At 32.8% G+C, this 14,497-nt stretch overlaps 1 protein-coding gene across 1 annotated transcript; it reads left to right on the top strand.

Moving 5' to 3' along the window:
- The first annotated feature begins 9,159 nt into the window (after positions 1-9,159).
- Positions 9,160-14,157, top strand: LOC137826290 (SNF1-related protein kinase regulatory subunit beta-1). The gene is made up of 4 exons (XM_068632201.1): positions 9,160-9,663; positions 12,570-12,748; positions 12,873-13,035; positions 13,680-14,157. The coding sequence occupies exons 1-4, from the start codon at positions 9,469-9,471 to the stop codon at positions 13,995-13,997; spliced, it is 855 nt and encodes a 284-aa protein (XP_068488302.1). The 5' UTR covers positions 9,160-9,468; the 3' UTR covers positions 13,998-14,157.
- Positions 14,158-14,497: the final 340 nt, after the last annotated feature.

Below are 14,497 nucleotides of genomic sequence, written 5' to 3'. Positions count from 1 at the left end.
CAGTTAGCCAAATATGTTATGGGTGTCATCACTCCACTTGATGAAGTTCATGTTATGTAGACGAGACTAGATTTTTCATATTTATTTAAATGTGATTTATCATTTGAGTTTTCAATTCAACAAGAATGAGATGTCATTCTATCCCGGTTCAAACATGTTGATATTTGTTGCAAAGTGACAATTAAAAACAAGTTGCCTGAATTTGCCTACCCGGACATTACAACATTATGTGCACCACTAGATGCAATTAAGACAAAAGGATCCCAAAAGAGTCAAGCAAACAAATTTTAGAGGTTTACAAAACGCACCCCTTCATATTGAGCATGTTGATCGCATCCATTTTGTAAACGATAGCTCATATTCTTTTAAGACCCCTTAGGGAAAGGTTAAGGTGGTGACCAACACCAATGCAATTCTCATGCTTGATCAATTTCATTCGAAATGTCACCCTTATATTTTGGATGTAATAAATGTCAAAGTTGATGAACATTGTGGGTTTCGTGCAATTGCCTCATTGTTGGGGATGTGTGAAGAGTCATGGTCACTCACCAAAATGGATTTATTCAAAGAAATATATCAGTGGCATGAAAAATACGCGACATTGTTAGGTGGTCATCAACGGGTAAAAGATATCAAAAGGTCGTTGGTCACACTCCAAACTAACTGCAACGCTACCTCCGTACCCTCGTATGCGTCAGTGCCTTCAGTGACCTAACGAGAATCTATCATGTGCTAGAGGATACTGACAATGTGCCTAAATATGCCATGCACCAACTTCAAATAAATTAAACTTGTCAAATATATTATCTAATCACATAAAAATAAAAAAAATCTTACCGAATGTGCACGCTCATCTTGAGACGAGGGACTTGCCTGCTCAGCATCTGGACTACGAAGGCGACGACGTGGTACAACAGTGAGTTGATCTCCAAGCTCACATATAGGAATGTATGAGTGTGACAACATCCTAAACCAAGAGATGTACTCAGGAACACATGCAGATGGACTATAAACAACTGTCAAACTTGTCACCAAGTGGTTATCAAACTGCAACCACCTTTGGTCAATGACATGTGAACCAGGACCTCAACCGACATCAGTGATGGTGGAACGCTCTGCTGATAGCTAAATTGGTGCAACACACGCTCAGACATATGTCTTTGTGATAAGCTGCCCAATCACAGGTGACTCGAGAATAAATAAATGGTCTCAAATGGCCTGCTCAATTTGTGGTCCTCATACGGAGTCCAGATGAGGTCATCGTGTGTGAGTCCATCCAACTGCACTGGCACATCACCAACAACACCAATCTGATAAGCAACAATGTATTGTGTTGCACGCGGGTGTACCTCGTTATATGGGGAATTAATATCCCTTCTTCCCATGCCGAAAAGTGCTCATATATCCATGCATGCGTAATTCGATCATATTAATTATAAAATATTTAATATAAAATTTTATGGAATGTAACATGTGATTGCTAATTATTTGTATGGTTTCATACATGAACTAGTGTTGCATAACCGCCCAACTGTTTCGTGTTAAAATAGCATGCATCCACCAATTGCTCATATAGATGTGTAAGTGTTGTTGCTCCCCATGCGTATACACCGCACATATGTAGATTTTTTAATAACAATAAGTACGAAACAAATACATAGGTGACACTTTTATCTGCAAAAATAGTGCATCCAACCAGATGTAACAAGTAAGTCCTGGCAGCACACTCCCAAGCCTCCTAAGCGCAACATCCCTCGTATATATCTCGGAGCCAGCTCAATCGTACGTTGACTCCTCGACACTGCCTCATCTCAACCTTCCCACGAGTCTCCTCCACCCCTAGTAACTCACTTAAAATTGTCGCAACTCTGTTGTACTTTAAGAGCACATATGTAGAGAATTAACCCAAAATGGGGAGTTATGCGACACTTATTTACTGATTTCACTATTGGATTCGTTGGAAGACGACTTGTGGTCATCTGATCGCTTTTATACTATCATCTCTTTAGCGTTAAACAAATTTACGCTATAATCATCTTAATTTGACAACAAAATGACAACTACCAAAACTAACCACGGGTTACATGATCCATAACTAACTAAACGAAGAGAAATATGTAATGCTTTAAAACACTTCCACCACCAAAGAGTTACAATTGAAGAATCAAGACTTACTAACCTCTTTGAGTCTTTGTGCTAGATGAAGAAGGTCAATGGTTGAAGCGTGATTAGAAAAGAGATTTGAAGTGGGAATGGGTGCCGTTGTTGGTGCTTTGAAGGTGGGTGGGTGGGGGTGCCTTGAAATTGGAGGGTAGGCACCGCCGATGTTGTTGCTGGGAGTGAATTAGAAAGTGTTAAAAAAGTGAAAGTGAAAACATAGGTTAAATAAAAGTTAAGTTTAGTTTTAATTATTTAATATTATTTACTAAAAAGCATAATGGTAAAATCAAGTTTATTATGGGGTGGCTGAAGAAGAAATGGAGGTGTAAGAAGAAGCAGTCTAGCATTGAAATTGGGGGGTAGGCACCGCCGGTGTTGTTGCTGGGAGTGAATTAGAAAGTGTTAAAAGAGTGAAAGTGAAAACATAGGTTAAATAAAAGTTAAGTTTAATTTTAATTATTTAATATTATTTACTTAAAAAGCATAATAGTAAAATCAAGTTTATTATGGAGGTGTAAGAAGAAGTAGTCTAAAAACAAAGAGACTTTCGAAGCAGAAGTGTCAGTAGATATTGAAGTTAACTTAGTAAGCGGGGGAGTACTCACAGCAATTAAAAGATTTCCTTTATAATAAGGCTAAAATAGTAAACTTCTCCTTTATCCCTTTTTTATTTTTCACTCATATTCAAGTTAACTACAAAAATTTATAAACATAGATGTTAATTGATATTTTATTCTATTTTAAGTAAGGATTATATAATCATTTCAAATTTTTAATTAACTTATCAATTCACATATATTTTTAATTAACCTTTAAAGTAAATATAATATTTGAATTTAAATCTGAACATTTGTCTTATTAAGTGTCTTGTTAAGTAATTTCGTCAACTAGGAGTTTATATTCACTTTATTATGTATTTGAATTTCAATGTTTATTTTAATCTTTTATTGTCCCCGTTATAATATTTTATTATTATTATTATTATTATTATTATTATTATTATTACTATCTTAAACCTTTATATTTTAGTGATGTAACATTTGCTATATCTATCTTTTGTTTTTATTTAAATGTTACAGTACACACATTATCTATTATCGTTCTCATAGCAATTATTTGCTAGTTGACTTTTACTAAATATCTCATATTATTGTATTTTGTCATAAAAAGTGCTAAATAATTAAATTTGTTCTCTTTATATTGTATTTATATTTTTTTTTACATATTCTGACCTATTATTGTTCCAACTCTATTTTTTTTACTGTTAATTGTTATAATATTGTAATTAGTCCCATAATCTGTGAGATGTTTTATTTGTTTTTCATTTATTGTGTATTTGAATTTGATTTAAAATATTTATTCTAACATGTTATTACTTTAGTAAACTTTTTTTAATTTCTCCATTTATCATGTATTCGTAATTAATTTTGAACATTTATACAAAAATGAATTTGTAGTATGAAAATTAGTTTGATTTCATTTTTAACCATGTAATGTGGACAAAGCTCTTCGCGGATCCTTCTCTTGCCACAATATAAGACATGACCTTTGATTAAATATCAAAAAATATTATTTTCATAACAATATAGTCCAAAACACTAGTTTATAATCTCTTTCTAAATTCCTAATCCTCTCACATTTTTATATTTTAAGAAAAAAAATATATTCTTTCACTTTTAACATTTATAATCTGAGATAATTTATTGACGAATTATCAACATATCATAACTCTTAAATATCAATCTTAAAATTAACTTAAATTATCCATAAATTTTCAACTAGTATGATTAAAATCTATAAGAGAAAAAATTACACCCGTTGAAAATAAAATCTTTGTTTCCAAATCTATCTTTATTCTTTTTCTTTTTTTTTCTTATTTTTCACGCCTCTCTATATTGTTAACCAACTCCTTTTTTTAATTTTGATTATATTTCCAATATTTCTCAAAAATAGATATCGTAGTAGTTATGCTGTCATAATTACTTTCACCCAACAACTTTTAATTTAAATATATCCTTTATTTATTTACAAAAATTTAGAATTAAATAATATAAAAAATATTATTTACTTGAACTTGTTATTGGTTAGGTCAGTTATTTGAAATAAATTATCTTAAATTATTTTAATTATTGTTTGAATTTTAAAATTACTTGTGTTCTTACAACAAAGACCAAGAACACTCGAACAGATTGACAAGACTAACTTCTTTCAAGGATCTTCCAATCTTGGATTTCTCTAAGTTACTCCTCAAGTTGAGCTCTCTTGGTCTTTTCTTGGGCTGGACTCTCTCGGCTTCTCCTCAGGTTGGATGCTCTCGGCTTCTCCTCCACTCAGATGGGTGGGTGTACCTGCAAGGCGTTTCGATGTCAAAGTCAAAAATAGTTTTATATTCATAAGACAAAAATCACTCTTGCTTACCTCTTATGTTGACCTCCTATTTATACAGTTTTCTTAATGAGCTTTCACTTTACCTTTGAACTTTCTTTATGCACAGTTTTATTATTTACGCACCCCTAACGCAGGTTTTTTTTTATTATCTAATTTAGGCCTTGTTATAATAATAATATATATGTTTTATTTTTATTCTTTTATATATTTATTGACATAACCTTTTGATTATTTCGATGTTGTTTCTTGGTCTGACTTCTCAGTTTTAGTCTACCAGTATAACTTGATTATGTTGTTTTAGGTGTATCGAATTTTAGTGCATTTAAACCCTCTCTAACCATTACTTGGAGTGCATATACTTTAATGCAGGATATATAAGTTATCCTTAATGAATTATTGGAAATGATTAACTATGTTGGTAAGTTGAACAGAGATAGAAAGTAGATGGTTAAGTTTACTTATGTATAATTTTAGGGATTTGATGACATTGGAGTGTTGAATAATGAGAAAGTGTGTATATTAAAATATAATATTATTTTAAGTTGGAATTTTGGAATTTGGGAGGATAATTATATTTATTGTTTCTGAATTGAGTTATGTTTGGAATAATGCTTGAATCTCTTAAATGGTACATTGAGTTCTGAATGATCATCTTGATTTCCAACATTTATGAATCATAAAATTATTGTAATATAAGTGTTCTTTATACATTTTAAACTCATAGATATGTAGATGTTGATTTTTGTTTTAGGAATAAATTCTGAAGAATTTTCCAGAGTTGTTGGTTCTACATAATTAACTTGTGGCTTATTCTCTGCAAGGGTCATATGCTGAAAAATAAGATTAAAATTTGGGTCTTATAAGACATCCATTGAAATATGCTAACATAACATAAAAAAATAAGACTCATACAAAAATAAGACATCCATTGATTTTTCTATCTGAGAAATATATATTTTTGCCACAATCAAATAAAACATTAATGAGAGTGTGGTTCTCATAAAACCAAGAATAGAAATTACAAAAAGTTTTAAAAATATATGATACCAAAAAATTCCCAAAAATTAAATTACAATTTTACTGAATGATTCTTGCAATTAAGATATTTATTAAAATTTTAATAAAAGTGACAAAACAGTTAATTCAACATGTTTTTTATTTAGTCCGTTAAAAATAAGAAAAATTAAGGTAAGACGGGTTAAAAATGTTAGTTTGTCCTACTATTTTTTAAAAATGTTTTACTATATACGAACACAAGTGTGCGGATAATTTGTAAATAATTACATGTAAAGTGTAGACAATTGTGTAAAAAATAATATATATATATATATATTAATATTATGTGATTAATTTTAAGTGATATATTGTAAAGATGATTTTTTTTCTAATTTGATATTCAGTTTGAGATATTTTTACTCTACTCATATTGAACTCATATAAAAAAAAAATAGACATCGAGAGTGAAAGAAAGTTTTTGTTACTCAATGTACAATGTGAAAAAGTTGTGTCTAGTAGATAATATGAATTTATCCTGTGAATTATTTTTTATTATGTAACTTTGATGTGTAAAACAACTTGGTCAAAGTATAGTGTAATAGTGAAGATCTTTGAATCAAATTCAATCCACGTGTTTTTTTAAATATAATGAAATATTTATGATATTGATATATGTTATTTATTATACGAGTAGCCAATTGGGTTAACAGTTAAACATTTGATTATGATTTATACTTAATTAAATTATCCCTTAATAATGCATTACTTATATAAATTATAAAAACACATAATTTTAACACATAGATACATATGAGATTTGAAGAGAGTGACTTGTCTTTTTTTATGTGTTTCTGTTTAAAATATATACATGAATAAAATTACAATTTTTTTGTTTTTTTTTTTAAATTTATATAATATATATATATATATATTCTATAAAAAGAGAAGTTTATTTTGAAAAAAAACTTTATAGTACAGAGAAAATATTATCTAAATGTTCATTTTTCTTAATAAGTCAAAATGTTACATGTTATATATATAATTAACAAAAAGTTATTTTTATAGATGCAAAATTAACAAACCAATCTATTTGTGTAAGAAATTAATTAAAGTTAAATTGAAGCTTTTATTTTTTTCCACATATTTAACCAGCTTTGTAATAAAGTACCATAGTTCAACTAAAAACAGAAAACATTTTTTTTTTCTTTAATGGTGGGCTAGAGCCAGTAATAGAATGCAAAATAGCTCTTTTCCAAAAGAAACATATCCTTATTCTCTTCAATAAGATTATCCAAATAATTTATATTGTAGTGAGTGCAGCTTTGTAATTGGGGAGCAAAGCATTAGTTTTATTATTTTTCTTTTATTTGCCACAAAAAGAGAGAATCTTATCTGAATCCCTTGTACGTCACGTGACAATCATGGCACTTTGGACAAAATCAAACATGGGGTGGCCCCTTACACGTGTGTCCTCGTTGACACGCTTATCTCACGCGCTCACTCATGCGCGTCTCCTTCTCTTGGTTCCAAAACATCAATTTCACATTTGTTTTTCTATTTTTGTCACTGCTTAAAGTTTCACAAAAACCTGCATAAATAAATAAGTTGAGAATGGCATTTGTAAGTGAAGCAGATAGTGCATAATTTATTTACTGTGGAATGAAATTGTGTTGGTGAATGTGTAATAGTGGTCCAAAAACTGAAGAAGCAGATATTGGTAAAACCCCAAATGGTGGTTAGAGACCAATGAAGTGGATTGGTAGTGTTGAGAATGGTGTTGGTGTTCACCAATTGAAGATGCTTCTGCACTGGCTGCATATACCTTCTCTTTATTGTCTTATATATATTTATTACAATGATTTAATTATATATATTTTCATTTTTATTATCATACAAAATTGCACATAAAAGCCTACGCATGTATTTACTAACCATAGCCAAACAATTAATTAAGTGACTTTTCATAACCCTCTTAAAATGAAAGAAAAAATTGGATTGATATGAAAAATAATAGTAGATTTACTTTTTTTTCTTGGAGACCCATTTCTTTAATACAATCTTATGGTTGCGGGTTTCAACTTTACGGTAGATACCAATTGTACTTGTATAATTTAGAAATGGTCTATATAGTACTTGGAAGTGATAGTAACAATTATTGATGATGTATCGACCGTTTCTTCTTATTCTTTTCTTCACTCAGTTGGAATTGATCTGTAAAAGGTACTTTGACGCCGATCAAGTAAGTACTTTGTGTTAAAAGATTGTATAATAGAACTGATAAAAACATATGTTACTCATTTGTAGAGGGTTTATTTATAGTATTTGGTTATGAACCATCTGTTATGATGAGTCGAATATATCAAATACCAGTGTTAACTTATTTATAGAGAGGTTCTCTGATTTTCCATAACCTTATCCAGTTGATTTTTTGAAAGTTTCTGCAACTTTCTTAACTACTATTTATCATAACTGCGTATTCTAATTTGGTTGGTTAGTCACAGAGACCAAATGATATAACTTATCCAGTACCCAATGTATAACAATAAATTAAAAAAAAAAAAATCATCTTATTTTATTTCAGTGTTGTGTGTGTTGTTAATCATTCAAACCTTTTTTTGTGTTCCAATGGATCCTTTGAAGTGCAGACAAAATAGGTTAAAAGGTCTCAGAAATGTGTCTTCATCCCTCTGAATGCAGTGCAGGTTGTGATTGAAATTAAATGTGAATACTTTTTTCTTAGAGTTTTTGTTTATTTTTAATAAAGACAATTTGGTAAGGAGTCAATTTTAGCACAAGGGTCTCTCTCACTGCCAAACTTAAATTGTCCAATCTGTGATGCTGATCCATTTGGAATTATCTTTAGTTTAGCTTTTTTGGTTCTATTATGGGTTTTTCCAAACATTTTCAAATTATTATATAATGTAAATTATTATGTTTATTAAATTAACAAATACAATATTTTTATTATAAGATTTTTTACCATACAGAAAAAAAACCCTCTTCTTTTACATGTGTGGGAGAGAGAGTGAAAGTGCATATTTGTTTGAGCAAATCCTGGTTCTGTGATTTGTAAGCTATTGTGCATGCAAATCTGACATTTTGTCAGCTAATAATCATTTTAATATTTGATTATAAAATAGATCTTGAATAAAAAATATTGATTATGAGATACCCCACTTGTGATTCTGACAAATTGATAATATTATCAAATTAAGTTAACCATAGCCATGCTTCAAGATCCAACTTATTATAACAATGGTTGGAATAAACAAAAATAATTAAAATACTTTTATGTCCTTCACCCCTTTTTAATATTCTGTTTCCTCTTTTGTTCTTTTAAAGGTTTTGTTTTGGTATTTTAAGTTTTTAATGTTTTGAAATTAACACATATATTCTTATAATATATAGTATATTAGTGATTTATGACCATCAGTTAATATAATAGCTAATTTAAACATTCTAATGTTAATCATCACTGACATAAATAAGTTTTAATTAACGATAAATAAATATTTTTAAATATATAAATTACATTTTAAATTTAATACCAGTGCGTGAAGGAGCGTGGAAAAGAAAATAGTGAAAATAAAATAAAGGGTTATATTTTTACTCTCCTTTTTTTGTTTTCTTTTTCTCAATTAATTTGTATTTCTCCTTCTGCAAAGTCCAAACAGAACACAACTGGGACAGGAGAAGTTGATAAGAACAAACAACAACGAAACCGTTTCTATTTTCTTCTCCTCATTCTTCTTCTCTCTCTCTCTCTCCACTCTCACTCGCAATCTCAATCCTCGTTCCGTCGTTTACCTCTCGCGCGCATTGCATTGCATTGCTCTCTCTCTCTCTAAACGACGGCGACGCCATCACGCACTGGTTCGTTTTCCCTTAACTTTCTATCGTTTGCTTCTGCAAATAGCATATCGCATGGGAAACGCTAACGGCAGAGAAGACGGATCCATTCCAGCCACCTCAGATCCCTCCGTCGTGGAACCTGTCGTAGGTGTAGCTCACGCGCCGGATTCTCGTCCTCCTGTTCGCGCCTTCTCCTCCGATTCAATGGCCAATAGCCCGCCTCAAAGTCCTCGCCGCTCTAGATCGCCGATCCTCTTCGGTCCTCAGGTTCTACCCGCAGCATCCTCTCTTACTTCTGCTTCGATTTTTCTACATTTTGGTGTCGCCACGCTTATGCGTTGGTGTTGAATTGATTTTGGTGGAATTTCGGTTTTGTTCGGTCAACTAGGTTATTCGTTGATTTTGCTTTCTGTGTTCGGTTGGTGAGTTTTGGTACTAACTAATGTCTGGTGCGTGAGAGACAGAGAGCGGGAGATTAGGAGGCAGTGTAGGTAGGGTTACTTTTGTTGAAACCGTGGATTATTTACTGAGTTTATCTTCACACGTTCGAAGTTGAAAAAAATAAAATGTCGTCGAACGGATCTGGTAATTTTGTTGTTGATGAACTGGTTCTTTCGTGCGTGGATCGTCACGAGCATGGGTTCAGATTGAACAACAGTGTGTTTGGATATATGGAAACAAATTGGAAGCTGCAATTCACTGCTTCTTCATTGGTGGAGAAATAAATGTCCAACTTACCTGACCAAACAGGCAATAAACATGACAGTGACCTACCTGAATATTGCTATTTTTGATTGTCTAGCTATGGTTTAATTCTTTTGAATGTTGAGAGGCGGGTAGTGTGGATCTTGGAGAGTACTGCTGTAAACTGTTTTTTTCTTTTCAGAATTCTGACGTACTCACATCTGTTTGTTTAGGAGAGTTACCTCACTATTTTGTAGATTCTGTGCAATGCTGCAATCTCTTTTCTGTGCAGTGAGGGTTGAAAACTTTGCTGGACTAACGATAGTCTCAACTTCACAGTTCATACAACTGCTACACAATGACTCCATATAAGTTTAACTTGTCCCACCTAATGGTTCTCTGGTTAAACAAGCACATTGTGGATGGTTGTGACTTGTGACTGGATTATTACACCATTTGGAAATGCGCTTGGATAGTTCTTGTCTGCTGGGCTCAACCAGTTAAATTCGTCTGTGAAAGCCGTTTGGAATCCGACCAATTTTAATTTTTCACAGAATCAATTTTATTGTTATAACGGTATGGGGTTTTTTATATCAATTTATGTGACATATGTCCTGGGTCTTTCCTCGACATTTCTCCATTTGAGGAACAGCACGTGAAATATTGCAATGCAGACAAATGGTGCTGCAATAATTTTGGATACCGTTATTAAGGCATTAGTATGTAATTTAAAAGAATTTTGCAGGCGAGACAATAATATACTTTGTGATTATTATATTCTAATAACAGTTGAGGATGTAGTTTCAAAAGTGCCACACAAGATTATAAGTCTGGTATATAATGTGCGATCAATATTTTTCTGTGCATTTATTCCCTCCTATCCAATGTTCTATTGATCCCTGGGTTTGGTAAATATTTGCCCAGTGTCTCCTTTATACCTATCAATGTTCTGAGTGTCCTTTTTTGTGGTTTTTGATTTGCGGATAACCTGGAGAAGAAAACTTCTATTCTGAAGGCACCTCTATCTTGTGCAGTTTATATGTACTTCCATCCAAGCTAAAAAAACAAGACTGATGGTTTAGTTTAATTTGTATGAATTACTGTCCATTCACTATTTATGAATTTTGGTTGTCATATTTTGCATGCTTATATTATGTTCGGTATGGGTTCAGACGTGTATAAGTTGATTCTTTCGTGTCAATTTAGTAAAAGGGGCGCAGAAGCAGCTTTGTCTTGCTTTACAGGAGAGCGGTTGTATATCGGTGGGAAACATGTTTCCAAACACATTTTAGTAATTTTAATGTTTTCTTTTCCAATGATTCAAAATTTATATTTTTTTTTACCTGATCTTTCAGTTGCCCTCTAGTTCTTTTAAGGTGAATGGATATGTATAATTTAATTTAATACAAATATCTGAATCTATCTTTTACCCTCATGTATATATGTTGAATTATTTTGTGTCTAAAGATTTTCACTCCTAATGTAAAATGTTGTGAAAATATTTGCACTCTGCACATTTTCTGGTTTATGGGGTGTGATCAGTGGTAAATCATTTATAGTCACTAAAAAGAACCTGTTATATGTAGAAAAAAGACCTTGTAACTTTCTCGGTATAAATTTATTCTTGTTCATACTGTTCTGTATTTTCAAACAACTTTGGCAATGCCCAGATTATGACATTTAAATTCATTTACTTCTGCATGATTCATATCAATTAATAACCACTACTTGCATATCTGGAAGCAAGATGATTACTCTCTCAAACTAGTTTGGTTTTATATAATATCTTGTACGCAAAATCCAGAGTGATTGATGGCACTTTATGTACCATAGCTATTTGCCCTTACTAACATCACTAACGAATCTATGTGAAACCCCGATGTGTCTAGAGCAGCATTAATTGATGCCATTTGCAGTCATAACCACTTTTGCATGAGGCTAAAACCCCTCTATTTTTGTTCCGTGGAGTGGCATCGTTTGGTGGGGGTGAATCTTGGGATTTTCCCCCTCTTTTATTTCATTAGACCCTTTTCCCAGTCTCGCCTCTTCTGAAGTCTCATTGATGTAGCTGTATTCTCTTAGACACTGATCATTTGACCCAGAGCTCTCAGCTGCGTTTCCCGGACAACCCACCCTCTAAAACTCTGGCACACCTTTCTGTGGTCTCAGTTGACATCCTTCGGCAGTGGTTCTTGTTCACGTCAGAGAGGCGTCTATGCTTTGTTTTATATATTTTTTTACTGTTGTGCTCAGATATGTAGCTCCACTTCAACCATTAAACTATAAGAAAATAAAGGGTGAGGATGACACGTAACACTTTTTAAAGTTGTTCATGAAGTAACTTGCACCATTGCTATATGCCTCACTGAAATTTCATTTTCTTTCTTAGTTAAGAATTTGTTTTTTGGGTTAGGAAATTAGTATGTAAGTTTCGTCAGTGGCAAATTGGCATTACTTAAAAAATAAATATTAACTTTCTTTGTTTTCAGGTTCCTTTACCTCCATTACAAAGAGGAAACGGCCCTCCTTTTCTCAATCAAATGTGGCAGAATGAGCCTCACGGTATTGTCAATCAACCTCCTGAGCAAGGGATCCCTGTTATGATTACATGGAACTATGGTGGTAACATCGTGGTTGTGGAGGGATCTTGGGATAACTGGACCTCTAGGTGAGATTTAACCACTCTTTTGTCAGTCAGTGACAAGCAGATTGATTGTATTTGAACAAAAAAGGTTATCATAACTGTATACGTTCTACAATTAGATCAGTACCAGTAAATTTATTATTTGCAGGAAGGCACTGCAGCGAGCTGGCAAGGATCACTCAATCTTATTAGTCCTTCCACCAGGCATATATCATTATAGGTTCATTGTCGATGGTGAAGAGAGATTTATTCCAGACCTTCCTAATGTAACTGATGAGATGGGACATGTCTGCAATCTTCTTGATGTTAATGTATGTATCGTCCTTACTTGTTCCTCTCTTGATGAAAATATTATTTTCTGAACGTATTTTCATCTTGAAATTCATTCTCCTGTATATTTTAAATTTAATTGTATGCCTGCATTGGAGTCCTTTTCTTCCGTGTGAGGTGATTGCTTCACTTGGGTTTTAAGATGAACATGGCATACAAAGATGCCAAAGTTTTTCCTTGTGCTCTTCTAGGTCTTTGTTTTGTGTTCGACGATGAGGGTGAACAGGACATGTAGCCAAGGTGGGTGGGCCAGGGAAAGAGTAACACATACTATATTATTTTGTCATGTCTGCATGCCACATATGGAGATAAAGGTCGAACATAGACAGGGGAAACACTGGTTTCTGCACAATACTATTGGTTCAGGGAACAACTTTTAAGTTTTGTAAAGCTAGTTTTCATGTGATTTTGTGCTTTAGTAGGGGTTGGGATTTAATAGGAGTGTTAAATGGAAATTGAGGAATCAAATTTTGCAAATTGTTTCTTGATTTTGCTTTGCATTACTTTGAAATTGACTTGACGACTATCAATATGAAAAGAAAATTCAACTTTACAAATATTTCCCTATCCCATTTGGGGAATTTCTCTACCAGAAATTGTTTTGAATGTTATTGTTTTTCTGCAGGATTATGTGCCAGAAAACCCTGGTGGGGTCTCTGAGTTTGAAGCGCCACCCTCCCCCGAATCTAGTTATGGTCAAGCATTTCCAGCTGACGAGGATTTTGCAAAAGAGCCGATGTCTGTTCCTTCGCAACTGCATCTTACTGTCCTAGGTATGGAGAACTCTGACGTAGGTTCCTCTTCCAAGCCCCAACATGTTGTGCTAAATCACGTCTTCATCGAGAAAAATTTGGCCTCAAAGTCTGTTGTTGCCCTGGGACTGACTCACAGATTCCAGTCCAAATACGTGACAGTTGTCCTTTACAAACCACTCAAGAGGTAAATATGTGACGCTTGTCAATTATATAAAACTTTTTGTTTTTTTTGGTAGCCTCAGTCTGTAAAGATGAAAAATTTAAATAATAGTCCTGACAGGCGGTATATAGATATGCTCGAGACTTCTGTTCGAATTGATAAATTTAACCTTCATGATTTTTCAATCACTTTTTTCTTATTTTCCTTCTAGAATTATTGAAACAACACTGGGATGTGCCTTAAACATGATGCTAGTAGAGCTACTCAAGTAGGTAGGTTGCTGGTCATGTTTTCTGCATTATAATATACGAACTATTTGTACACAAGCAAAAGAATAGCTGAAATTATGGTGTAGTGTGGTAGTGCATGTGATTTATAGAAGCTTCGTTCCGCACCAGTAAGTCGTGAAATTGGCCTCGTTAAACGTGAGTTAGAGTTGGTTATGTTGCATGCAACTTGTATTCTTTAGAGAGTATTGCTATAATTTTTCGTTTGCATTGTAGTCAACAAAAATAGGAAGAGGAAAGA

The sequence above is a fragment of the Phaseolus vulgaris genome, chromosome 8, assembly GCF_000499845.2.
Source record: "Phaseolus vulgaris cultivar G19833 chromosome 8, P. vulgaris v2.0, whole genome shotgun sequence".
Taxonomy (NCBI): domain Eukaryota; kingdom Viridiplantae; phylum Streptophyta; class Magnoliopsida; order Fabales; family Fabaceae; genus Phaseolus; species Phaseolus vulgaris.
This window is presented reverse-complemented; position numbering and strand designations above follow the sequence as displayed.

What these genes read in the sequence shown, in the direction of transcription:
- LOC137826290 (XM_068632201.1), top strand. Translation starts at nt 9,469, where the DNA reads ATGGGAAACGCTAACGGCAGAGAAGACGGATCCATTCCAGCCACCTCA. An exon ending in CGATCCTCTTCGGTCCTCAG is followed by an intron (nt 9,664 to 12,569) that starts GTTCTACCCGCA and finishes CTTTGTTTTCAG; the next exon opens with GTTCCTTTACCTCCATTACA. An exon ending in GCAATCTTCTTGATGTTAAT is followed by an intron (nt 13,036 to 13,679) that starts GTATGTATCGTC and finishes GTTTTTCTGCAG; the next exon opens with GATTATGTGCCAGAAAACCC.